Source organism: Eschrichtius robustus, chromosome 10 (assembly GCF_028021215.1).
Source record: "Eschrichtius robustus isolate mEscRob2 chromosome 10, mEscRob2.pri, whole genome shotgun sequence".
Taxonomy (NCBI): domain Eukaryota; kingdom Metazoa; phylum Chordata; class Mammalia; order Artiodactyla; family Eschrichtiidae; genus Eschrichtius; species Eschrichtius robustus.
In genome coordinates, this window is record NC_090833.1 from 13,899,882 (window position 1) to 13,926,957 (window position 27,076).

The 27,076-nt window shown below is 51.8% G+C and overlaps 1 protein-coding gene across 5 annotated transcripts; it reads left to right on the forward strand.

Annotated features, from left to right (window-relative positions):
* The first annotated feature begins 1,165 nt into the window (after positions 1–1,165).
* On the forward strand, positions 1,166–26,336 carry TRAF1 (TNF receptor associated factor 1). Of its 5 annotated transcripts, none has more exons than XM_068552861.1 (9): positions 1,166–1,508; positions 3,350–3,404; positions 4,204–4,967; positions 6,900–6,984; positions 16,009–16,074; positions 16,571–16,981; positions 18,444–18,621; positions 20,619–20,767; positions 22,849–26,336. In XM_068552861.1, the coding sequence occupies exons 3-9, from the start codon at positions 4,828–4,830 to the stop codon at positions 23,065–23,067; spliced, it is 1,248 nt and encodes a 415-aa protein (XP_068408962.1). In that variant the 5' UTR covers positions 1,166–1,508; positions 3,350–3,404; positions 4,204–4,827; the 3' UTR covers positions 23,068–26,336. The 5 variants fall into 5 exon arrangements, with proteins under 5 accessions (XP_068408962.1, XP_068408965.1, XP_068408963.1 ...); XM_068552862.1 differs by lacking the exon at positions 1,166–1,508 and adding an exon at positions 1,557–1,869; XM_068552863.1 differs by lacking the exon at positions 1,166–1,508 and adding an exon at positions 1,928–2,006.
* Positions 26,337–27,076: the final 740 nt, after the last annotated feature.

The window sequence follows — 27,076 nt, forward strand, 5'->3', positions numbered from 1 at the left end:
GAGTCAGGTTAAGCCTCACTGGGCTCCGCTTTCAATTTCTGCAGGCTTGCCGCTGGCTGAGTGCTCAGAGGTCCTCTGGTGATGCCCCCTCTATTTCAAGAGCCCCCAAAAATAAGTCGAGTGACTACAGATAAGTTTTTGGTACTTTCCAAAATTAAACTATTTCCCTTGGTAAATTTCCACCAAATGAGCTCATTAATCTGAAAACAGGATGTGGCACATGAAGACAGTAAAGTCAGGTTGCCTGCTCACTTACACTGGCCTGGGGCAGAGAGGAAGGGGGTGGGTGGGAGAGAGGTGGGAGCAGAGAAGGGCTTTTAGAGGTCCCACTGCACTGAGAATCAATGAATTTTTAAATCAGAGACTCAAAGCTCTAAATCCTTTTCTCTTAGAATTGAACGTGACCACAGAGGCCACCTCTGGTCAGTGTCCCACAGATTGCCCGTCTTGGAGGCCCCTGAGACCCTCTGCTTGTCTGCAGGCAGGCGCCTCCCCTCCAGGTAGGACCGAGGCCCTCCTTTCTCCAGGAGGGGTTTGTCCTGCAGCATCAGCTCCTCAGGCAGAAGCTGGGAGTTCTGCCCCAGGTGAGTGAGAGGCTTAAATACATCCCAGGTTAAAAACAAACAAAACCAAAGGAGTAAAACACAGTTCCCAACTCCAGTTGGTGTCAAGACAAAAAATGGGACCCTAATACATAGAGAATGTAATGGGTGCCTCTGAGCGACAAAAAGGAAACAAAACCAACAAAGTAGGCAGGCTCGCTCCTTCCTCAGCTAACAGTCTTGCAGTTGTTAGGTCTTGATGGAGAAGGAGCCTTTATCAAATTCTCAAAAATAAAGGTTGTTCGTACCTTTTAGACAAAAATTCTATCCCAACACTAAGTACCATAACTATTTCGATTGATATGCACAAAATTCATAGGGAATAAGTGGTTGTGTGTGTGTTTAGACAAAACCAGAAACGGTTCCTGAAAACACCCAGTTTTGTGGAAGCGCCGTGCCTTCAGAACCCCTCTGTACGTCTCTTCGCTGATTGCTCCAACCCAATAAGCTTGGACGAGCCTGACACTGTGCTAGGATCTCTGCAGGAATCTAAGAGGGCTAAGACTCGGGTTTTGCTGCTGCTCGCCCCACCCCACGCGGGATTGCAGGCAGGCAGGGGACAGGATGGGGGTTCAAGTCCCAGGTCCGTGTTCGTTTAGTCTGCGAATACTTTGAGTCCCACACACGTGCCAGGAACTCGCGCTGGGAGAAGGAGAACGGAAGGTCAGTCTTCAGTGGAAAAACAGAGCCTGCGACGCCGCGGATGCCGCCCCGGGCCTAGTTTCCCCATCCGGGGAGCGCTCGCCCCGCCCCCGAGGCCGCCTCGGAAGGCGGCTCCCGCTGCAGGAACCGGCACCGGGCCCCGGGCCTGCCCTCCCCGGTTTCCGCCGCCTGGGCCGAGTCCTCGCGCCACCGGAAGCTCCCGCCGGGCCGCTGGGAGGCGGCGGCGGCGGCGGCGGCGCCAAGGTTGGTTGCACTGCACCCCGCCCCCACCCGCCCCGGGACTGCGGAGGCTCCCGGCCGCCGCCCCAGCGCTCCCCGCCTGGGACAGCCCGGCTCCCGCTCTCTGGGGCGGGGGCTGCCCAAGTGCGGGCCCCCCCCGCGCGCCTCCGGGACCTGGAATCCCGGCTGCAGAGCCCTGCCCCGGCCTCGCTGCCCCCGCCCTTCCTGCGGGCGCCCGGGGCAGCCCTGCGGTGGCTCATCCTTGAATAGTCACGGGCGCCGCTCTGCTCCCATCGCTGCGCACGCATCCGGAGATGTGGCGGTGGCGAGACGGCCGTCACCAGCCCGCGGGGGGCGCACGAACGGGGCTGGGGGACACGGACAGGTCATCCGGCATCACTGAGCCGGGCGGGGGGGCATTGTTCTCCGGCTGCGGGACGCGGTGGGATCGCAAAGCTGGGAGCCCAACCTCATTCTGGGGCGGCCCACCGGGACTCCCAGGGAAAGTGGGGTCTGGTCCAGGTGCGCCCCGAAGGACAAGTGGAAGGCTGGGGAGATGCGGGTGTGCAGCGCAGAGACTCCGCGTCTTCGGGCCTCGGAGATGGGGCTGATGGCGGTTCAGAGTGGAAGAGAAGGGGGTCAAGGAGACACAAGGAGGAGCAGCCACAGAAGTGGGGGCGGGGGGGAGCACGGAAGGGGTGCAGGAAGCCACAGCAAGAAAGGGAACTGGAAAGGAGGCGCCAAGAGGCGTGTCAGGTGCTGGCCACAGGGCTGGTTGGATAGAAACTGGGACAAGCCCCGGGCATTTGGCAACCTCGACCTTGAGAACCTTGGGGAGATGGTTCCATGGAGATTGGAGTGAGGAAGCGGAGCAACCGTGTAGACAGTATTTTCTAGAAGTTATGTTAAAGTGAGAAGGTGTAGATGCTGGAGAGGAATGTGGAATGAGGGTAAAGGGCGTTTTAAAGCACCATGTGTGGTTAGAACACAGGCTCAGGGCTCCCGAGTCCCCACTCACTATCGGGGAGTCCTTGGGCATGTCACTGAACCTCTTGGTGCCTCAGTTCCCTTTTCCGTAAAATGGGGATGAAGATGACAATACCTGCCTCATAGGGTTCACGTGAAGATTAGATGAGATGGTGCCTGTAAAAGCACTTAACACAGCACTAAAAGTACCTGTTACTTTTCACTTTTAATTATTAGAGCAGCTTGCACATATCTTGATGCGATAGGAAGGAGCTGGGAGGCATTGAAGACAGAGTGGAGAGAAAAGGGAGCAGAGAGAAAGGGACCCAAGAACTTGGATGGAGAGAGAAATCTTGGGTTCCTGTGCCAAACCAAGGGAAGGAGGGAGCAGGTGGGGATGCAGGGAAGTTTGCAGGTTTGGGGTATGTGGTTAAGTGAGTGGCTTTCTGATAGTCTTTCTCTGAAGTAGGCCTCAAGGTCGTTTGCTGAGAGGGCCAGGCCAGGGCTGGCCCGGGTTGGGGTGGAGGTCCTGATTTCCACTGCAGCAGTAGGGTAGGGTGCCATGCCCTCTTTGCCAGCAACCCCTGGCAGACTCAGCATTGCTCCCGGGAAGGTGGACAGTTGAATTTACTAGGGTCAGAGGACAATGTCTGACCTGCCTTGCCCACTTGTGAGGCTCAACTAAAGTTGATGGATGTGAAAACACTATATAAACATAACTTACCATTTTAATCTTTCTTCGTGACCTTGAGGAGCTGGAAGGGCTGTGGCCATCATCAATATCAAAGCTTTTCGAGCACTTCACTTGGGCCGTGCACCATGCCATGCTTTCACCCATGATCTCATTTAGTTATTACAAGTCAGGTGAAGTAGGTATTAATATTAATCCCATTTTGCAGATGCAGAAACTGAGGCGCAGAGAAGTTACTGACCTTGTCCCAGGACCCACAACTAGTAAGTGATGGACTCAGGATCCCAACTCAGATCTGTCAGACCTCAAAGCCTGTGATTTGAAACTGCTATGAAAGTTTGCAAAACCCCTAGTAGCAACCCAGCAGAATAGAAAGATGTGGAGGGATCATCTTTTCCATTTGATAGGTGAGAAAACAAAGGCTAGAAGCTCTGACCTCCATCCTGGGCTCTGTAGGCTCCACCAAGCTGGCTTGTTTTTGCCCCTCTTGAATGGGAGGAAGAACACAGAGCTTAGAGTCCCACAGATCTGGTGGTCATCGTGCTGTACCACCAGGTGCTGTGTGACTTTGGACCAGGCATCTTGCTCCTCTGTGCCTGCACATGCCTGCGGAATTCCTAACAGGTTGCTCTAAGGAATAAGAAGGAAAATGTTGCCTGGGGCATGGTAGATGTGCCAGGAGCCATGCTTCCCACACAACCATGGATCTGCGTCCCACTTGGCTGCTGAGACCAACTCCTCGTGACCTTGTATTTATTTAGACATTTGTTCTCCTCAGGGCCAGGAAGTGGTGGCGCCTGATCCGAGTCTGTGGCCACCTATGACTTCCTGAGTGGGGCCGTGGAGGTAGGGCCCGGAGCAGTCCATGGTCCTGAGGCCTCGGACTTCAAAGGAGGGGAGGGCCAGGTGTCACACATACTGACGAAGAACGCCACGGGCAGGGCTGGGCCATCAGAAGCCTTCCTGCTGGCCTTGGCCATGGGGTCCCAGAATGTTAGGCCCCAGAGAAGGCTTGGAGATAATCCTGTTGCAATTCCTTTTTTTTTTTTTTTTTTTTTACAGATGGGGTAACTGAGGCCCGCCGTGCAAAAGTGACTTTTACCTAAGATACTCTGGACAGGGCAGAGCTAATATGCATGGAACTTGCATTTTTGGACCTGACTCCAGAACCCTGGGGATTTCCACTGGGGCACTGAACACCCACACCGAGGATCCTAGGCTGCTCGGAGGTTCCAGGGAACATAGACAAGTCACCGACTGGGGCTCTCTCTGCCCCTGTCCCCTGGGGAGGAAGTGGAGGAAGCCAGTGGCAGCCTGAGGTCCTCCGACAGGGGAAACTCTAACTGTGGTTCCTGAAAGTCCGTGACACGGTTCTTTTTTCTCTCTGACTTGCTCTCCCCTCCCTCTTGCTCAAAAGAATGACTGGACACTCCTAGAGCCTGCAGTCACCATCCAGGGGATTTTTTTCACCACAAAGGGTAATTCCTGTCTCATCCCTGCTGTGACTCAGCTGTGACGTTGAACCACACAAGCCAGCGAGAAGATAAAATCATCAGACTCCTGCTCATCAGAGAGGGTGGCCCGGCCAGAACTCACCTCTTCTCCCAGCACAGACTCCACGGAGCTGGTCCCCTCCACAGAGGAGCTTGAACAGGGCCCCCCCACCAGCCAGCCTGGGACCCCGAGATGGCCTCTGGCTCGGCCAGCAGCCCCCGCCCGGCCCCCGATGAGAACGAGTTCCCCTTTGGGTGCCCCCCCACCGTCTGCCAGGACCCACCAGAGCCCAGGCCCCTCTGCTGCGCCGTCTGTCTCTCTGAGAACGTGAGGTGAGGGGTCGGAGGAGAAGAGGCGGGTGGGAAGGAGGTGCCAGGGAGGGACCCCTCACGGGAGGCAAGGGTGAGAGGAACCGTGGTTTTGGGCAGGTGACTTCATCTCTCTGGCCTCAGCTTCCACACCTGTTCCTCGCGGTCCCGGATATTGCCCCGTCTGACTGTTGGTAGAAGGAGAAGTAGTCACAGAAAGACGTCAGCTCCCTTAGCAGAAGGCCATCCGGGGTCGGGGGGAGAGCCTCTGGGTCCAGCTGGGCTACTTACTGTGTGGCCTGTGCAAATTGCTTGATGTCTCGAAGACTCAGCCTCCTTGTCTGTAAAATGCCTGTAAAGTGATTTTCTACCTCCCAGGTTTGTTACAAGGCCCAGTCAATAACATTCCAAAAAATTCTTGTAATAATGAATATAAACTCCCTGGTAAATGACAAACTGCTGTACAAATATATCTTCTTCCACAATATCACCCATCACCTCAGACTGTTTGCTGGGAATGCTTTTAAAGGGGACAAAAATATCTAGTATATTCACGTATTATATATTTATGTATGTATATATAAAATATGTATATATTTGCATATAAATATCTATATATAATGCACACATTTTGCATGTGTATAAATATACGTATATAGTTTACATTGTATATTATATATTAAAATATGTGTATATTTATATTTAAAATATAAATAACTCAGAGAGGTGTGACATCAATATGATCATCAGTATCCCACCTTAAGCAGCTATTATGTACCAACTGTGTGCCAAGCACTCTTTCCTTGTGTCTTCAGAAGAGCCTTGGAAAGGTGGATACTATTATTACCCTATTTTACAAATGAGGACAATGAGGCCTAATGGACAGATGAGGTCAGTTTGCCCAGGTCAGTTTCCTGGCAAATGTGTTCTTAAACTGCCGTGCACCCCCAGCATGACCTTTGGGACTTTACAGTTTAAGAAGGTGGGAAACTTCTCAGGCAAGCTTGAGGAGTTCCAACGCTTTCACAAAGGAGGAGGCTGAGAGAAGGAGGGGAGAGGTGGTGGTGAAAAGGGCAGGTGGCGGGGAGGAGCAAAGCTTGACTGGTTTTACCATCCTGGCTTCATCTCAGGCTTTTGCAATGGGTCTCTTGGCTTCCTTTGCTGTTCTTCCAAAACCTGGCAGAGGCGGGAGAGGGATCCAGGCCTGAGGCCTGAAGAGCTCTGCCCAGCTCTGCCCGTGCCTCACTCTACCTTGGTTGATCCATACGTCCTCTGAGGCCTCGTTCTCCTTCCTGTAAAATGGGCCTGACCAGTGGCTCTCACTGAGGATCAGATCACTTGGGAGCTTTGTTAAAGCACATAGGCCCATGTGTCACCCCATTCAGAGTCTGGTACCCACTCCTGGTTGAGAACCTCAGGCTAGGTGTTCTCGGAGGCCCCTTCTTATTCTGAGAGGCCATGGTCATCTGTAATTACTAAAAATAAGAGACCAAAATAAAATAGAGGAAGCTGAGAAGAACTAATATAGCTGCACATCCACAATCCTTTATCTGAACCCCTGGGGTCAGATGTATTTTGGAATGCAGAAGTTTTTCAGATTTTAGGAAAGCAAGTCAGTGCATTACTGTGTAATTCTTCCAGCGGGGATTGGGGATGCACCTTATAATCAAGCAATGAATATTTCTGCAAACATAAATATTCACACTAAGTGGGATAAGTAGGGGCTTTAATAGCCTCTAGTCACTTCAGATCAGGTTTGGCTGCCAGAGAAGCTCACTGCAAACTACAGGAAAACATTGGTTTGGGAATGGTGGGTCTGGGATTGTGGAGCTGCATGCTCATTGGTATCAGCTGCCACACTGGGCAAGGCCTAGGCTTTTGGAGCTCTGGGGACGGAGGTTGGTGCCATGGAGTCGTGAATGCCTCACTCAGTGGCATTTGTTCATGTGTCCCCAGGAATGGTGAGGATCGCATCTGTCCCAAATGCAAAGGGGATGACACACCATCCGAAAGGCCAGGAAGCCTTCTGTCTCAGGAGCAGGTAAGTTGGCACTGCCAGGAAAGACTGTCAGTTGTCTCCGTTGGCAGGGGAGGAGGCCAAGTAGGCATCTGCCCACCTAGTCCCTGCCAGGTGGCTCCTTCCTTGTCTGAGTCTAGACTGAATTCATTTTGTCAGCAGTGAGGAGACTGACATTCACGGTGGGGAAGCGACTTACCCCAAGCCACCTGGCCAACCTATGACAGACTCAGGGTGAGAACAGCATCTAGACAGGGGTCAACACACCACAGCCTGCGGGCCCAACTCAGCCTGCCGCCTGTTTGTACAGCTTACGAGCAAAGAATGGTTTTTACACTTAAGAGGTTTCTAAAAATTGAAAGGAGAATGAGATTTTGTGACACATGAAAATTATAAGGAATTCAAACTTACAGGTCCCTAAATAAAGTTATATTGGTTCACAGCCACAACTCACTCATGTATATATGTCTTGTGTGTGGCTGCTTTTTTATTTTTAATATTTATTTATTTTTATTTATTTGGTTGTGCCGGGTCTTAGTTGCGGCAGGCAGGCTCCTGAGTTGTGGCATGCGAACTCTTAGTCGCGGCATGCATGTGGGATCTCGTTCCCTGGCCAGGTATCAAACCTGGGCCTGCTGCATTGGGAGCGCGGAGTTTTATCCACTGTGCTACCGGAAGTCCCTGTAGCTGCTTCTGTCCTGAAACAGCAGAGGTGAATAGTTGCAACAGAGGCCTCACAGCCCCAAATATTCACTACCTGGCTCTTGACAGAAAAAGTTTGCCAACTCTTGACCTAGGCAGTTCTTTCTGGCCCTGTTTGCCCTCAGACAGGGACAGGCCATCCTCATCTCACTTCTCCGGCTCTGCCAAACCGTGCTTCCAGGAATAAGATGCAACTTTGGTAGTGTGAGGGGCCAAAGAGATACCCTCAGGCATCAGTTTAGAACCCTAGCCCTTCTGAGCTGGAGAAGGACCCTTGCAGGTAATCTGTCCAGCCCAGAGGTTCCCACATGTTGACCAGCACCGGTCCATTCCCACCAGTTCATGACAAAAATGATTAAAACAAAATAAGGAAATTGTCATGAGTTTTTCTTATAAAACTAAATTCTTTCCATTCATAGAGTCAACCTTTACTCTGAGATGATGCCCTTCCTATTCATGTCTTTGTATAAAGGAAATGATCGTGATAGCTGATAGAACTCGGGGTAAAGCCTTTGCTTAGTAAAATTTTTAAATGGCAATCTTTATGTTACTCTCCTAATTTAAAAAGCAAACGAACTGGTATTGGTCTGTGACTCCAAAGCTTTAAGAATCCCTGCCGTAAACCTAACCCCCTCTTACACATGGGCCCCGACACCCACAGGGGCGTCTCATTGCAAAGCTCCCTCGTGACCAGGGTCTCGCCAGCTCGGCCACCAGCACTGTCCACACTGTGAGGCACCGGCTCCTTTCAACCAAAGCTCCACCCTTGCCCGAACCATGGCCCAGGGGTCAGGAGCCTGGTGTCTGAGGATGGCTCTATAATTCAGTGCATGGCTGAGATGACTCCCCTGTCTCCACCTGGAAAATGCAGATGCTAGGGTGACTGTGCAGGGTCTTTCCAGCACCTGCAACGTCCCATTGCCAGTCGGTGGCTGGCAGGGCGCCTCTCCCTCCCGCTGTGGAACCAGAGGCAGGCAGGTCTCCACGCCTCCTTACCCCTTCTCCGCTCTGGCCCCTCTCCTGCGGAGAGTTGGAGGAACTTCCTCTCCCACCAGAGCTGGTTTTGAGGGCTTTCCTGTCTTCTTGTCAGCAACCCTCTCCCCCCTCAGGTCCTCAAAGGAATAATAGTAAGGATCTAGTGCATTTCCCCAGAACTTTATACTCTACAATGTGGTTAAGAGCTAATAGGATTAACACCCATGGGATAACTTTCCAAGCCTCCCTATTTGAGCATCTTTGTACTCCACCCTCGAAAGAGAGGACATGGGCTAGATGCTTTCTAAGGCACCTGCCTGCCCGAAGGCATCAGGACTATTGTTTTGACTTGTTTTATTCTTGCCTCTTAACAAAATGAATACAGATTCATTGTACAAATCTTAGATAACATAAAGATGAGATATTTTAATATCTCTCAACCCAGTAGTCTTAATTTTTTCATCTTTGTTAATGTGAAATCAGATGAAAGTAGAAGCGTTCTGATTAAAGGGGAGCCTGGAACCCTGTCCTTTTGGTTACCCCACTTCCTTCTCCTGTCCCAGCCCCTCAGAGACACTGGGGATTCCTAGGGCCCTGCAGAGCACAGTTTGAAACTTTCTGCCTTAAACCAAATGAAGTGACCCTAATGATGGAATTACAGGCATTGGAACAGGCTACAGAGTGGGAGAAGGGTACACCCCCAGTGGAAAGCTGGGGGGGTGGGGTGAGCCAGTGGTCTGACACCTGCACAAAGCCACAAGTGGAAAGACCAGGGACTCCTCCAGCTTCTGACCCAATGGGAACTTTGGGGGGACTTTTGACCAAAGGAAAGCAGCTGATTATAAATCAACACTTTGCATACGTGGTGATTCTGCAGTTTGTGCATCTGGGGAAACCTGGGAAGTGAAGGTGGGGTGGACAGGCCGGGCCGGAGACCAGCTGAGCTAAGCCCCGAGGTGCCCATTCTTGCAACACTTTCCATGCCATCTGCTTATCAGTTTGTCCTCCTCCTCTGACTTCATTAGATTAATGTCTCTCTAAGAAGTGCTCAAAGCCCTATAGACTGATTAGCTCATGTAAGAAGCAGATATTAAAGGATTACTGTTGATCTGGTTAGAGTCTTGGTTCTTGCCTAGAATGACCTTCCTACAGAAGTGACAATGAAGTAGGGGATGACCCGGTGGCTGGGAAATAGCAGTCATTTCTGTCTGCCTGAGACCCTATGAATGGGATTGTTTCTCTCACTCTCTTCCCTCTGAGGTCACCCAGGAAGGTCAAAAGCAAGCTGGCATCTGCTGCCAGTGGCTTACAAGAGTGCCTTAAATTATTCTAGAATCAGAAAATGATAGGAGGTCAAGCTGTCTAGTCCAATTTCCGTTCTGTACTGGATTCCTGCCAAGTGGCTTTGTGTCCTTCCAGTGACGGGGAGCTCACTACTGCATGAAACCACCACTTCCACCATGGGGAACTATTGTACCATTTTCCTCTTTGTTTGTACTGAGCTGAAGTCTGTCTCCCTTGGGGCCACAAAAAGCAAGTCAGTCAGCCTCCTGTCCCCTGAGGCGGTCCTGAGTCTGTGGAAGGACGCTGACCACATCCCTCTTGAGTCTGTCCTCAGCCTCTGTGCATATCTGTGTCCTTTGAAATGCAATGCCTGGAAATGAACCCCCTTACACTTCTGAGCTTGACAATTGCATCTGTAACCTTATCGATCCTGTGACATCCTGTGTCATGGGCAGTGGTGATACCCCTATTTCACCAGTGGGTAATATATCGAGGTTCAGTGAAGAGGTGTGCCTGCACCAGTCATACAGCAAAGGGGGGGCAGAGCCAGGCTCCCACCCTTGCCCCTTAGGCTGCTGACATCTTCTCTCTGCTGCCTCCAGAGGGTGGATCACCCCCAAATGTTTTACACAGGTTTAAATACACAGTCAGCCTTAAGTGCTGGAATCCACCAAATGCTGTGGAAACAGGAATGGGCAAGACTACTTTCAACTAGGGGAATCAGGCAGGACTTCCTGGAGGAGGTGGCAGTTGACCCAAGCAGAGGTTGCCAGAAAGGAAACTGACTCAGGTACAGAGGAGGGCAGGAAGTGGCGAGCAGACCAAGTCCACCCTGTCACTGTAGAGTGCCTCTCCCTCAGCACTAGCTGAGACCCAAGCAAAAACAGCCCCTCTAGGCATCCAAGACCTTGGCCAGCCTCAGTGCCCAGCATAGCAGCGTGGGAAGTGCCTGGCACATTGCAGACCCTCCGCTCTGTGCAGTAGCTTCACGGAGGCAGCTCTCATGCTCCCGGCACCCTCTTGACACTCACATTCTCGGAGGCCCCCAGGTCCCCAAGTGGGGGCCCTTTGATGGAGCTCTCTGCTGACCCCGTCACAAAGGGCCTGGGTAAGCAGGGAAGCTGGGAACACCACACACCCCCAGACTTCTCAGACGTGGACAGAAGGACAAGTGTTCCCTCAGGGCTGGGATTTTGTTTTCTCTGTTTCCTCCTCAGAGGAAATTCCACTGCGAATTTTATTTTTAGCAGTTTGCAAGCAATGAGACCACTCACACAGGGGCCTCCTGTGGCACCAGACAGGCACAGGCTTGGCTCAGGACAGATGCCCCGTTCTTCCTCTGTGACCCCAGCCCCTTCCCTCTCCAGTCCGCTCGGTCCCTGGACTTCAGATGAGGCTACCCTTTAGTCAAGGTGAGGACTCCTGGTGGGGAGGAAGGACCCTGGACGTAGATTCCAGGCCCCTGGCCTCTACCACAGCTTTGCCCCAAACTTGCATCCTGCAAGTCACCGGCCATCTCTGAGCTTCAGCTTCCTCACCTACATGAGAGAGGCAGAACCTCAAAGCCCCGACCTCCTCCTCGTGGCCCTGGGAGATACGATGGGGCCGTGCTCCCGCAGGTGTGGAGAGAGCAGCAAGCCCGGAGGGGCTCGTAACTGGGGGACAGAAGACCCGGATTCAGTCGGCTTCTCACATGTGCAAGCTTGGTGTGACGTGGAGCAAGCTGCTCGCCCAGGTTTCCCACCCTGTATTAAGGTGAAACTAATCCCCCCCTGCCTGCCTCAAAGGATTATTGTAAGGATCCTATGAGGTAACCTGCAAAAATGCTTTGGTCCTGTATAAATACAAATGTATTTAGGGATGTTCCTTACCTCTAGCCACCCCCAAGGAAATCTAATGGGAAAATAGGGTTTTACAGAATTAGTTATTAAGAGTTTTGAGATGTGAGGATTAAATGAGATGCATGTATGTGACAGCCATTAGCAAAAGGAAAAAGATGTCCCAAGGGCAGTGCTTAATCCATAGGAATAATTTTGCTAATAATAGTACTACTACTACTAATCATGGGTAACATTTATTGAGCACCGCGTCAGGCACAATGATGCTCCCCAAAGATGTCCACGTGTTAATCCCCGGAACCTGTGAATATGTTCCCTCACATGGCTCTATTAGTCTGCTCGGGCTGCCGTAACAAAGTACCACAGACTGGGTGGTGTGAACAACAGAAATTTGTTTTCTCACAGTTCTGGAGGCAAGAAGTTCTAGACAGAGTTGGTTTCTTCTGAGGCCTCTCTCCTTGGCTTGTGGATGCCCTCTTCTCCCAGCATCTTCCCATCATCTTCCCTCTGGATGTCTGTGTCCTAATTTTCTCTTCTTATAAGGACACCAGTCATATTGGAGTAGGGCTCACCCTAATGACCTCATTTTAACTTAATTACCTCTTTAAAGACTCTGTCTCCAAATACAGTCATGTTCATGGGGGCTAGGACTTCCCCATATGAATTTGGGGTGGGGAGACACTACTCAGCCCATAACAATGGCAAAAGGGACTTTGAAGGTGTGATTAAATTAAGGATCTTGTGATGGGGAGATGACCCTGGCTTATTTGGTGAGCCTATTGTTATCACAAGGGTCCTCAAAAGAGGGAGACAAGAGAATCAGAATCAGAGCGAGATTGGAAGATGCTCTGCTGCTAGCTTTTAATGTGGAGGGAGGGACCCTGAGCCAAGGAATGCGGGCGGCCTCCAGAAGCTGGAAAAACCAGAAAACAGGTGCTCACCTTGGGCCTCCAGAAGGGGCACGATCCTGCTCACTTGAGGTTAGGACTTCTGATCTCCAGGTCTGTAAGATAATATTGGGCTGGCCAAAAAGTTCGTTCGGGTTTTTTCCATAACATGAAAAACCAGAACGAACTTTTTGGCCAACCCAAAAAATGTGGGGGCTTCCCTGGTGGCGCAGTGGTTGAGAGTCTGCCTGCCAATGCAGGGGACACGGGTTCGAGCCCTGGTCTGGGAGGATCCCACGTGCCGCGGAGCAACCGGGCCCGTGAGCCACAACTACTGAGCCTGCGCGTCTGGAGCCTGTGCCCCGCAACGGGAGGGGCCGCGATAGTGAGAGGCCCGCGCACCGCGATGAAGAGTGGCCCCCGCTCGCCACAACTAGAGAAAGCCCTCGCACAGAAACGAAGACCCAACACAGACAAAAATAAATTAATTAATTAATTTTAAAAAAAAAATTGGGGAATTAAAAAAAAAAATGTGGGTTGGTTTTTTTTGTTGTTGTTTGTTTATTTATTTGGTTGCACCAGGTCTTAGTTGAGGCTCACTGGTTCCTTAGTTGTGGCTCGCTGGCTCCTTAGTTGCAGCACATGGATGGGCTCCTTAGTTGCGGCATGCATGTGGGATCTAGTTCCCTGGCGAGGGATCGAGCCCAGGCTCCCTGCGTTGGAAGCTCAGAGTCTTAACCACTGTGCCACCAGGGAAGTGTCAATGGGAGTTGTTTTAAGCCAATAAGTTTGTGGTATTTTGTTATAGCACAATAGGTCACTCATGTCAGAATTTACATGTATTATGGCATTTAATCCTCACCGTAACTCTATAAGGGGAGTTCTGTTATTATCCTCATTTTGCAGACTGGGAAACTGAGACATGGAGAAGTTAATAACTCTCCCAGGGCCACACAGCTAGTGTGTGAAGTGACAGAGATGTGCTTTGCACCCCGACAGGCTGGCTCCAGAGCCCACCCCCTTAACCCTGGAAAGCACCCCAAGGAATGAGAGACTGAGTGACTGATGGTGGGACTCTGGGCAGCCTGGCTGGCCACCAGCGGCCTCTCAAGTTACCCCCTGCCCCTCCTCTGCCAGACATGAGAGGCTGGTCCCAGCCCACTCCCATTGTACATGGTAATAAGGAGGCCCGCTCCACCCATGTAGCACTTGCCAGCCTGCATCGGCTTTCATTGCACAGACACAACACCACAGGGCTCAGCTGCCAAAGGAACATGTGCCCCTCCACCTGTGGGCGATGCTGGACTCCCACCGTTAGTTTTATCACTTTCACCTTTTAACCTCCCTCCGACTCTCACATCAAGCATATACCCTTAGAACTGCAGAGGATTCGAATCATGGGCTTGTAGGGAGTTTCAGGGCCTGAGAGATGACCCCTCGTGCATTCGCCAGGTTCCTCACTGGCCTCAGGCCCTCCATCTTTCCCTCATGTCGGGAAGCTACCTGCTGGGAGAGGCTGCATCACAGGGCACTTTCCAAAGCCATTGGAAAGTCTCCCTGACAAGGCTACCCACCCCTCCCCAGTAAAACATCTGTTTCCTATTCTTTGTTGGGAACAACTTGTGCTTGAAGCCCGGGGCAATGGGGCAAAGTGGGGGGTGGCCTTTTGCGGGGCTCTGCTCTGTGTCCCAAACCAACTGTACTCATTAAGCCCACAGCTCTCACTCATTTTACTTTTAGAGAATAATAACTAGTGTGGCTTTGTATTTGCCCAGCCCAAAAGACCTCTGTCCTCCCCTCCTTTCATCCAAATCTCCCTTCACATCACCCCATGAGGTTATTCTTAAAAACAACAACAAAGCTCTTGGAAAATCAAGATATTATTTACATGTAATAAAATTCACTCATTTTAAGTGTACAGATTGATGAATGCTGGGAAATGTATACAGTCGTATGATCTGCAGTCAGGAGGGTGAATGTTTCTGCACCAGAAAAAGCTTCCTTGTTTCCTTGTTTAGTCAGTCTCCCCCAGCTGCAGCCCAGGAAGCCACTGGTCTATTTTCTGTCACTATAGTTTTGCCTTTTCTAGAATCTTGTAAGAATAGAATCCTAGTATGTAGTCCTTGACTCTTTTCATTTAGCATGTTTTGAGGTCCCTCCATGTTATTGCACATATTTGTAATTTAGTCCATCTGACCGCTGAGTAGTGTCCTGGAGTATGGATATACCACACTTTGTTCATCCATCCACCAGTTGATGGATACTTGGATTGCTGCCAGTGTGGGCCTATTATGAGTAAAGCTGCCGTGAACATTTACATACACTCGGACATATTTTCACTTTCTCTTGGGTAAATTCCTAGGAGTGGAATATGTGGGTTGTCTGATAACTTGATAAGCACGGTCTGTAAGTAAGTTACTTTGTAAGTATGATTTAACTTTATGAGATACTTCCATAGATTTTCCCAAAGCGGTTGTACCATTTTGCATTCCCCCTAGCAACCTATGAGTGTTTCAGTTCTTCCACATCCTCACCAAAGCTCGATATTATCGTTCTTTGTAAATTTTAGCCATTTAGTGAGTGGACAGTGGCATTTCGTTACAATTTGCATTTTTCTGATGACTGGTGATGTTGAACACCTTTACATAGACTTGTCATTTGTATATCTCATTTTGTGAAGTATCTGTTCAGTGTTTTACCCATTTTGTATTAGGTTGTTTGTCTTATTGAATTGTAAGAGTTCTTTATATATTCTGGATATAAGCCCTTTCCAGGTCTATGTTTTGGAAAAAATGTTCTCCCAGTCACTCCTGGGCTTACTCTTGATAAGAGATAGAGATATGGGGTGGGAAGAGCCCTGGAGCTGTGCTGCTTCCTAGCTGTTCCTCCTTGAGTAAATCCCTGCCCCTCTGTGAGCTTCAGTTTCTTCATCAATCAAATGGGAACAAAAAACCTACCCTGCTATCCCCAAGTGTTGTTAGGGGCCCTAGGAAGAATTATGACTATGAAAGCATTTTGTAAACTCCTCAGACTTATACATAGGTTAACAGTATTGTCAAGTTGCTTGTTAGGGGCCCTCACAGAGCCCCCAGACCAGTGGAGGCAACCAAAGAGTAAATGATGATTACAGGGTTGAGTGGAACATGTCCCATCAGGAGAGCTGGCAGCGCTTCCCAGGATCACAGCAGGGGCCCTGCTCTTGTTTTGAAGGAGGGTTACGGGAGGGCTGAAGCAGAAGAAACAGCATGTGCAAAGTTTTGTGGCCCAGCCCAGCTCATGCCTGGTGGATGCTGGTGCTTTGCAGAGAGCCCCAGTGCCACTGGGAGCCCCATAACATCCAGTGACATGATTCTTATTTCCAGGATCACCCCGAGGTGGCTGAGGCTGGAGTTGGGTGTCCCTTTGCAGGTGTTGGCTGCTCCTTCAAGGTAAGCATCTGAGTGTGAGAGAGGAGATCTGTACACTACAGTCTCAGACCTTCCCACTCAGCCCCTCCGGGATTTTCCCACAACATCAAGCTACGCCTCTGGATGTACCTTACATGACTTTCCCAAGCAACAAAATCACTGGTAAATCATCTTCGTACTCAGGGAAGTTCTTAATGTCTCACCTGAGCATTGTAGCATCACAAAAATGACCACCGCCCGCACCCCCAAAAGCCCCTTTGCCTCTCTCCATGGTCCTGAATCACCACTGCGCTCAAGGGCATGGCAGAATTGTTGCTCTGGAGGCTGGGATGGACAGAGCTCACCATGGGTATGTCTGATGCCAGGGTCCTTCTCTGAATCCCTCTTGCTGTACACTTCCCTTGGCCGGGTGAATGGATATGACTTCCCTTGGCAACCTTTGGTGGCAGGACTCTCCACTGCTCCCTGGTCCTCCCTCCCCCTCTCTTTTCACTGATCAGCCCCACTCTCTTGGCAGGGGGGCCCAAAGTTCATGCAGGAGCATGAGGTCACCTCCCAGGCCACCCACCTGAACCTGCTGTTAGGGTTCATGAAACAGTGGAAGGCCCAGCTGGGCTCTGGCCTGGGGTCTGGGCCCATGGCCCTGGAGCGGAATCTGTCAGACCTGCAGCTGCAGGGGGCTGTGGAGGCAGCTGGGGACCTAGAGGTGGACTGCTACCGGGCCCCCTGCTCCGAGAGCCAGGAGGAGCTGGCCCTGCAGCACTTCATGAAGGAGAAGCTCCTGACGGAGCTGGAGGGGAAGCTGTGCGTGTTCGAGAACATCGTCGCCGTCCTCAACAAGGAGGTGGAGGCCTCCCACCTTGCCCTGGCCGCCTCCATCCACCAGAGCCAGCTGGACCGTGAGCACATCCTGAGCTTGGAACAGAGGGTGAGCATGGGAGGCACGTTTACCCTCAAGGCAGCTCAGGGCGCCGCCCCTCGCCCCGCCCCATCTTGTCTCCAGAGCAGAGGACCAGCCTTCCTCCTAAGCATTCTCCCTGCGCAGACCACTCACTCCTCCTTCAAAAATGTCTCTCCTGCATCCCAAAACCTTCTAGGAAGAGGACTGAGTCAGAAGTTATAGTCAAGGTCAAACTCCCCCATCCATTGCTTCCTTTCCTTCTGCAATAGGCTATTCCCACCGCAAGCATCTCATTCCACAGCTGGACATTTTGCACCGCTAGAAAGTTCTCCCTCATACTTAACTAAAATCAGCCTCCTATGTCTTCCCTGCCCCTCGGGGCCCCCAAAACATCTGACTTCTAGCCCCCATGGAAGCCCTTCAGAGATGAGCAGTCAGTAATAATATCCTGAGTGTTTCCTTCTTTAGGCTAAACACCCCCAGTGCCTTCACCCCTTCATCAGAGCACATTGTTTCATGCTGTCCTCATATGTTCTGGCTCAGCCTCTAAAGGATTCCACACACTCAGAGTGGTGGTCCCAAACCACCAGATAATCCACGTATCTGACAGTTCTTGGTTGCGCCAGACTGTCCCCTCCTTTGTTCCAGAGCTTATACTTTCCTTAATATAACCAGTCACAATGTTAATGTTGCTTTTTGGTGGGGGCAGCAACATTACCTCACCGTCTCATGTTGAGTTAGGCCTGGATTTTAGTTCCACCATTAACTTGCTGTATAGGTCTGAGCAAGTCACAGGACTGCAACTTTCCCATCCATAAAATTAGGGATTCAATTTTCTTTAAGGACACTCACTTCCATTCCTGACTTCCCTACCTGAGTACACCCAAGAATAAATTTGTATTCTTTCAAATGTCAGTGGAGGAACCTACCAGAAGAGCCAGGCACTGGGTTTGAGTGGCGAAGTAAAGGATTTATTTATGTAACTCTTGCCCCAGTTGGAAGGTGATGGCCTCCCCGAGGGCAGTGACTGTGTCTTCAGTTCATTAACGAATTTCCTGGCTCTACTGTTACATGCCAGGCACTGTGCAAGGCATGGACACAGATAAAATGAGCATGGGCCCAGCCGTTGATAGGGAAGACCATCTATCCTGTTGGAAGGGCAGAAAAATATATCTCAGATGGTTGTAAAGCCTCTATGAGATCGAAGATGAAAGAGAGAAACCAGCTGAGCTAGGGCAGTGGTTAAGTGTTTCGCAGAGGAAGAACTCTATGAGCCAGATTCCTGACGGACGAACAGGAGTTGGCCAGTGGAGAAGGAAGGGAAAGGAATCCCAGGCAGGAGGGACGGCATGTACAAAGGCAGATGCACATGGCTGAGGGAGGCAAGGAAAGCAAATTCGGGGGCAGCTCTGTCTCTACATCCCGCCATCCCCATCCCACCGCCAAGCTGGGTCTGGTGCCCCTGGCTGAATGGGCTTCCCCGCCCCAGGTGGTGGAGCTGCAGCAGACCTTGGCCCAGAAAGACCAGGCCCTGGGCAAGCTGGAGCAGAGCTTCCGCCTCATGGAAGAGGCCTCCTACGACGGCACCTTCCTATGGAAGGTCACCAGTGTCACCAGGCGGTGCCATGAGTCAGCCTGCGGCAGGACCGTCAGCCTCTTCTCCCCAGGTAAGGCCTCCCCGGGGGCACAGATGCCAGCTGGGGGAGGCGGGCGGGGGGGTGTGGGGGGGTGTTCCGCTCTGACAGGCGGGCTGCATCCAGTTAGGCCAGTGTCCACTCAGGCCCCTGGCCCTACCAGGCCCGCGGAGGTAGTAGGCCCCTCCCCGCTCAGCCGCGTGGAGCAGGGGCTGTTTGCACGAGGCATACCTCCCTGGACATCCGTCACGGTCTGCAACTAGGAATAAAATGATCTACGTTGTGTGGATATGGATTGTGAAAGAGAGTGCGCTGTGAACCAAAGTTTGTGTAGATGCGAGGGAAGCCCAGGGTGACTTTCACAGGTAAATACCATGGGGCCCCGCCCTCAGAGACCTGAAATGGAGAACTCCAATGGAGAACAAGTGGAGAACTCTCTGTGTACCACGGTGGGGAGCACGTGATTGAGTATTGTGTAAACTGGGGCAGTTCTGAGTCGTTTCTGGGGCCCCTCGGCCTGGCACAGTGTCTTGCATAAAGTAGGCAGTTACTCTGTTGATGTTTCTCTTAATTAACTGATACCTGTTTATGTAACAATGTGTATATTTGTGCTCAGACCTGTGTGCTTTTCCCCTGGCCTCACTCTTGTGCATCTAAGTAAACGGGTGGGTCGTTAAGGAGGATTTCTGCCCATGGCAGTTTTAACCACCACTCACATCTGCTCCAGCCTCATGCCTTTCCTGGCCATCTGCTCCTCTGACACACCCAAGGTCAACAGTGCTGGGATTAAGAGGGGCATGGGAGTTTGCCCCACACCACAGAGCAGGCTGGGTCCCGAAGCCAGCCCCCTTTGCTCAGGAACAGGGACAGCCCCTTCAGGGGGTGGCCTCGTCTCCTACACGTAAGCTTTTTTGTCCTGGCTTCTTTCCAAAGAGGGAAAAAGCAAGCAGTGTCTCTGGCTTCCTGTTCTGCCAAAACACAAGGGGCACAGATGAGTCAGACTGTCAGCCTGTCCCTCCTCCACTCCTTCCTGCATGCCCTCCACACCCTGTCCCAGCTCAGCCCCTCCCAGAAGGGCCCTCATGGTGACGGCTACTGGAACCCACACTCAGATGGCTCTTTCACCTGCCCAGGGAGAGAGCCCACAGGCCCCTGTGCCTAATCACCAGGGGATGATTCATCCCGGGGGCCTTTGCCAGCGGTGGCCGGCAGAACCGTGAGCCACCCCACTCTCTCCCAGCCTCCTGGAGACCCCAACCGCTTGGCCTAGGGCAGCAGAAAGAAGTCCGTGTTGGGAGGTAGGAGGCCCGGCCCCTAATTCTGTCTCTGCCCGCAGTACACTGTGACACTGTGGCCAGCCACTTCCCCTTGCTGGGCTTGGGTTCCCGACTACAAAATGCAGGTTGGTTAAATCAGAAGTGTGATCCCAGGGCCAGCAGCATCTCTATCCCCCGTTAGAAATGCCAATTCTCAGTCCTCACCCCAGCACTACTGAGTCAGAAGCTCCAGGGGCAATCTGTGATTCTGATGGCCTTTGACAGCCACCAGGCCAGATGATCTCCAAGATTTGATGCTCTATAACAGAGAAGAACGCTGAGCTCCATCCCCAGATTTCATTTTTTTTTGTTTTTTTGTTTTTTGGCTGCATTGGGTCTTCGTTGCGGTGCGCGGGCTTTTCATTGCAGTGGCTTCTCTTGTTGCGGAACATGGGCTGTAGGCACGCAGGCTTCAGTAGTTGTGGTGCATGGGCCCAGTAGTTGTGGCTTGCGGGCTTTAGAGCGCAGGCTCAGTAGTTGTGGCGCACGAGCTTAGTTGCTCCGTGGCATGTGGGGTCTTCCCGGACCAGGGCTCAAACCCGTGTGCCCTGCATTGGCAGGCAGATTCTTAACCACCGCGCCACCAGGGAAGTCCCGATTTTGTAGTTTTGAGCCATGACTTAGGCATGCCTAACTGCCAGTCCCAGTTTCCTCATCTGCAAAGTCCAGCACTCTCCAGCTGCCTCGGCGCTGACTCTGTCTTCCTCATTTCAGCTTTCTACACTGCCAAGTACGGATACAAGTTGTGCCTGCGGCTCTACCTGAATGGGGACGGGACGGGAAAGAGGACCCACCTGTCCCTCTTCATCGTGATCATGAGAGGGGAGTATGACGCTCTGCTGCCGTGGCCTTTCCGGAACAAGGTATGGGCCTGGGGGACAGTGGGGCTGGGGTGGAGGAAACCTGGCTCCTGGTCCTGAGTTAGCCATGAACTTGCCTGTGTGACCTCGGCAGATCCTTTGCCCTCCGTGCTGTCAGTTTCCCCTCTTATAAAACAAGAGCCTGAGTTCACATCTAGTAGCCAAGGCTCTTTGCTGCACTCTGAGTCTAGGGGCTAAAATGTTTGGACCAGCGACCCTGAAAGACACGTAGAGATGAAGTTCACGTGGTGGGTGAATAAGGAAGACTTCTTGGAGGAGGTCCTGTGGGGCTAGCCTGAACTGACAGCATTCTTAGAAAAAGGGAAGGAGGCGGCAGATGCCGCTGCACACCTTTTAGAATGGCCGAAATCCCAAACGCTGACAACACCCAGTGTTGGCAAGGATGTGGTGCAACAGGAACTCTCACTCGCTGCTGGTGGGACTATAAAATGGCAAAGCCACTTTGGAAGATAGTTTGGTGGTTTCTTACAAAATTAAACATGCTCTTATCATGTGACCCAGAAATCACACTCCTTGGTATTTACCCAAATGCGTTGAAAACTTACGTCCACACAAAACCCCTGCAGACAGATATTTACAGCAACTTTATTCATAATCGCCAAAACTTGGAAGCAGCCAAGATGTCCTTCAGTAGGTGAATGGATAAATAAACTCTGGTAGATCTAGACAATGGAATATTATTCAGTGCTGTAAAGAAATAAGCTACCAAGCCATGAAAAGATATGGAGGAAACTTAAATGCATATTACTGAGTGAAAGAAGCCCATCTGAAAAAGCTACATACTGTATGATTCCAATTATATGACATTCTGGAAAAGGCAAAACTGTGGAGATAGTAAAAAGATCAGTGGTTGCCAGGATTTCATGGAGGGGAGGAGAGATGAATAGGTGGAACGCAGAGGATTTTTAGGGCATTGTAAATACTCTTAATGATATTATAATGATAAGATTCACGTCCTTATACATTTGTCCAAACCCATAGAATGTACAATGCTAAGAATGAACCTTAAACTAGGGACTTTGGGTGAATAAGATGCGTCAACATAGGTTCATCAACTGTAGCAAATGTACCGCTTTGGTGGGGAAGTTGACAGTGTAGGAGGTCGTGTGGGGATACCGTACTCGGAAATCTCTGTGTTTTCCATTCAGTTTTGCTGTGCACCTAAAATTGCCCTAAAAAATAAAGTTTGTTAAAAATGCTTAAATGGGCGGCCGGAGGTGGGAGTGTGGCAGGGATTCCCCGCAGGTGAACGGCAGCAGCAAGGGAGTGGGGGAGGGAAGGGGAGGGTGTGGACTCCACACCTCAGCTGGGGTGGAGGAAGATAAGGGCAAGCAGGTGGGGTGGGAGCGGTAGTGCCACAGTGGTCTGGGTATGAGTCAGTAGGTCAGTGGTTCCCATATGTGCTGGGGGGATTTTCAAAATACTAATGACTGGGTCTCACTACCATAGATGGTGAAGCCTGAGCATCGGGAATTTTCAAACCTTCCCAGGGAATTCTAAAGTGCAGCCAAGTTTGAGAACTGCTGCAGTGGGCGATGGGCATTTCAGTGACGAGTGTCGGGGAGGAGGCTGTGTGTCACTTTCAGATCATTGGCTTCTCGGAGGCACGCAGGGCCCCTGTACAGACCAGAAGCTGGGTTCATGTTTCAGGGTGTTGATTGCCCTCCGCTCAGTGGAAGGCCTGTCTGCTCTTGCCTGGGAGGGTCCAGCTGTGTTTGAAGGATCAGACAGACATCTCAGTGCAGGAAGGGACATCTTGGGTTATGGAGTCCAGCCTCCTTGTCGGGGCTTAGTCCCACCTTTAGCCCCCAACAGCCAACCACAATTGACAGTGGCATCTGAATCCCCCCTTCCTGTTAGAACACCTGAGGTCTAATCATAGGACACCCCTGAAGCCTGCTCACAGTACCAGGTGCTTCCGTTTCCGGGCTCTTACTGTACGCCACGTGTGGTCCTTACGTGTTTCTTTGACTCCTGATCAGTGTGAGCTCAGGGTTAGAGGGGCTGCACGGGTGACAGGCACAGACCCGGCCCCTGACCTCCCACCGGCCCCTGCCCCGCAGGTCACTTTCATGCTGCTCGACCAGAACAACCGTGAGCACGCCATCGACGCCTTCCGGCCCGACCTGAACTCAGCATCCTTCCAGCGGCCCCAGAGCGAAACCAATGTGGCCAGCGGCTGCCCGCTCTTCTTCCCCCTCAACAAGCTGCAGTCACCCAAGCATGCCTACGTGAAGGACGACACCATGTTCCTCAAGTGCATCGTGGAGACAAACGCTTAGGGCAGGAGGGGCCGAGCAAGCCGCACCCGGGTCCCGAGGGAGCACCCGCTCAGACGGGGGTTCAGCAAGATGACTGAGGTCCTGCCCTTGGTGCCCAAGATCCCAAGGCACAATGATGGGCCGGGGCTGGCATGATGTGAGCCGAGCTGACAGATTGACCGTGGCTAGCTATCAGCTTAGCGTGGCAGGACCTTGGACTGGGCCCACAAGGGTAGAGGGTCCCAAAGGAGGTGGTGCAGGACTGATCCCCCTGCACTGACCATGCAGCACTGGAGCCCTGAGAGCCACCCGGCCCTGAATGTTGAGATGGACTCCGGCCAAGATGGGGAGGGTGTGGGGACCAGTCTGGGGTGTGGATGGGGAGCTGGAGATGTGGGACCTCAGCAAAGAAGCTCCAGGGATGGGAAGACCTCTGCAGGCCGCCATGGAGAGTGAGCTTGCTCTCGTCCTGCTTGGGATCAGAACCAGGACCAGGGCGTGGAAGTGACAGGGTGCCAGTGTGAATTCAATCTGTCCCAGCCTGGACCGAGTTCCCCAGCACTGGAGGTGAACAAGCAAAACCAGGGGGCTATGCTGCAGGGAGGGCATCAAATGGGGGAAGGGGTGGTTTTGAAGACCTTCATGGTTCCTTCCAACCCAGAGTCTCTGACTCTAGGCCTCCTGGGCCAGATGAGGCCTAGTGCCGCAGGGGGTCTGGACACATTCAGGAGCCTGATGCCCTCCAGTTTCCCGACTCACCTTCAGTACCGCCAGGTGGGCTGAGCTGGCCTGCACGGCACCTGCCACCCTGGGCCCAGCAGTCCGCTGCCCTCCATGCAGAGCCACGCAGAGGCCCTGCGTCCTGCACGTACCCCAGTTGAGCGCCCCTCCACCTCCTCCAGGTGAAACCAGGTCCCTAGCTCCCAGAGGCAGCTGGAAGGAGCGTGGAGAAGGAGAGGGGCACAGACTCTCCACACTGCCTGCCTGGGGGCCCCACTCTCGGCCATTTCCAGAATCCCGTGTCACCCGATGAACGAAGGTAACCACATCTCTAGTTGACGGATAAGGACCGCTGAGCCACCCGCAGATGTTGTCCTTTTATATGTATAAAACCAAAGAAAGAATTTTTTTAAAATCTCTTTTGCACTTTTCATGAAGGGTATGGTTGTGGGAGTTGGTGGTGACTTGTGAGCTCTGGGTGGTGCTGCCAGTTTTACAGGTGGCATCCAAGGCTGGTGTGCTGGCAGGAACATGCCTCTCTGCCTCAGTCTTCTGTCTGTAATGGGGGAACCGCCCCGGCCTGCCTCCCTCGCTGAGTTCTGTGACCTCAAAGGAGATGCTACACAGGAGAGGCTAGAGAGAGAAAGGCCCGGGCACCACTGCCCACCTGGCCTGGCCTGGCTGCGGCCCATGCTTGTCTTCTCACCTTGGAGGTCCCTACACAACCAGTTCCTGTAGGGACCCTCGCCCGTCTTTCCAGAGCCCTGAGGCTGCACGTTGCCGCTCAGAGATGCAGGGCAGGCCTCCTGCTCCTCTCCCCACCAGCCTTCCCTGCAGCTTACTCCTCCTCTGTTTGCCGAGGCTGTGATGAGCTTCACGCCTCACACCCTCAGGGTTCTCATCTGTGAAATGGGTCAGCAGCCCTGCCTGTCCTCTCTAGCCCAGCGTTTGTGAGGATAATGCTCACATAAGAGGTGACGGAGCAGCACGGCCCAGTGGGGTCAGTATATCAGAAAACCCAGACCCACCCCTAGTCCAGACCTGGTATCCCATCATGCCTCAGCCTCTTCATTTACAAACACGGGGAAGCATCCTGCCTGGCCCTGCCCAGCTCACAGAGTTTTCACGAGGCCCAAATATGATACCCGAGCCCTAGTGCTTTGTAGTGTAATGGCATCTTGCCACACGTGATAGGCTACAAACGTGTCAGGGCTTCTTTTTCTCGTCCCCGCTGCTGACAACCTGTCATGAGGCTGACGTGCTTCCTTGATGTGTGTAGAAACAAAGGTCTGGCCCAGCAAGTGATGGGGACATCTGTCTCAAAGCTGGTGTCCTGGCCAAAAAAAAAAAAAAAATCATCCCTACTCACTAAGCTAACAAGCGATTTGTGGGACAAGCACTACTAGGGACAAATATCACTCTGTCCCTTTCATCGCTTGTATCTGATGGGAAAAGACACATACTCTCTTCAGACACTGTGACCTGCAGCCATTCTTTCGGTAAAGCTTTATTGAGACCTACTGTGCTGGCCCCTAGGGCGTGGGGAACGGTAAGATGTGCACCCTACTCTCAAGAAACTCTTAGTGCAGTGGGTGAAACAGGTATAAGTAGCTCATTGAAACTGATACATAAGAGAGGCTCAGAGACAGCACAGGAACCCAGATCTGTTGGTTGAAGCACGGAGGGCTTCCTGGAGGAGGTGGCCTGTAAACTCACCCTTAAAATATTTTTGAGATGCAGAGGATAGGGGTGTGAGGGACAGTAAAGACCCAGAGATGGGATGCAGTCTTGCCCTCAGGAAAGGTCTGGGAGGCGGAACCGTGGAGGGGAAGGCAGGAAGGCAGGATGGGCTGGAGCACAGAAGGCATCTAAGGTGGTCCCAACTCCCCGAAAGTAGCAGCACTGGGTGGGAGGTTCCCAAATCAACCTGCGTGTGACCTTTCAGGCTGTTAACAGCAGGATGAGATGATGATTTGAAACCGTTACTAATTTACCTTCCACCAAAGCCCTATGTTAAGTGCACCAAACACCTGATGTCTCACCTCTTACAGATGATTCAAGAGGAGGGGAGGCAAGATGCAGGCAAAGCTGCTGTTTCATTGGATCCTCACAAAACCCTTGTGAGGCAAGCATGGTGTAATCCCCTTTTAGAGACTGGGAAACTGAGGCCAGAGAGGCCAGGTGCCCTGCCTAATGTCAGGTGGGAGAAAGGGAGGCAGTGGAATTAGAAGCCAGGTCTTTGCTTCTAGTTACTTTCCTTCTTTTAGATTGACGAGGAATCTTCCGTTCCTTTTGTGTCTTCAGCCAAGATGAGGTCACATCTTCACGGGAAGCCCTGGGAGGCAACGGGTCCCTCTGCTCCCAGCCAGAGGGCCTGCCCGTGGGAACCGCAATGTCACCCCAATGGTGCCCAGGAGGGGCGCGTGAGCACAGTCAGCAAAGGGAACGTTTGCTGTCACCTGGCGGCTCACAGGCCACCTCGGGGGTGTCCACAGGTGATCCTCAGACCACCCTGAGCCATGTGGACGACTATTTATGCCTTTAATTGTTCATTTCTTTTTTTTTTTTTAATTTTCAGCTAACTTTTTTAAAAAATTATTTATTTATTTATGACTGTGTTGGGTCTTTGTTTCTGTGCGAGGGCTTTCTCTAGTTGCAGCAAGTGGGGGCCACTCTTCATCGTGGTGCGCGGGCCTCTCACTATCGCGGCCCCTCCCGTTGCGGGGCACAGGCTCCAGACGCGCAGGCTCAGTAATTGTGGCTCTCGGGCCTAGTTGCTCCGTGGCATGTGGGATCCTCCCAGACCAGGGCTCGAACCCGTGTCCCCTGCATGGCAGGCAGACTCTCAACCACTGCGCCACCAGGGAAGCCCCTAATTGTTCATTTCTGATTGTAAGAGACACATACTCATGGTAGAAAAACTGGAAAACTACAAATGTAGTATACAAAAGGAAGTAAAAATCAGTCATGAGCCCAGTGTCCAGAGAGTACGACTAGAAACATTTTAATAAATTTTCTATGTCTTTTTGAAACAGTAGATACAAACACACACACACACACACGGACTTTGAAAAATGCATTTAAATCATACTAATTACAGCTTTATGCTCTCCTTTGTTCACTTAACACCCCCTTATCCCATTCTTCCGTTAGCCCCCGTTCATAGGCGAAGCCATGGAAACTAAGAAGAGGGAGATATGTGTTCAAGCCCAATCTGAATCAGTGGTGGGATCAGGATTCACACTTTTGATGTGATTCACACTCAGATGGAGAAACTGAGGCACCAAGAGGAGCAGCCTGTCTGAGATCA

Bases quoted from the DNA above. Each gene is read 5' to 3' on its own strand.
- TRAF1 (XM_068552861.1), top strand. From the start codon at position 4,828: ATGGCCTCTGGCTCGGCCAGCAGCCCCCGCCCGGCCCCCGATGAGAAC. The intron at 4,968-6,899 runs GTGAGGGGTCGG...ATGTGTCCCCAG, and splicing joins TGTCTCTCTGAGAACGTGAG to GAATGGTGAGGATCGCATCT. The intron at 20,768-22,848 runs GTATGGGCCTGG...CCTGCCCCGCAG, and splicing joins CGTGGCCTTTCCGGAACAAG to GTCACTTTCATGCTGCTCGA.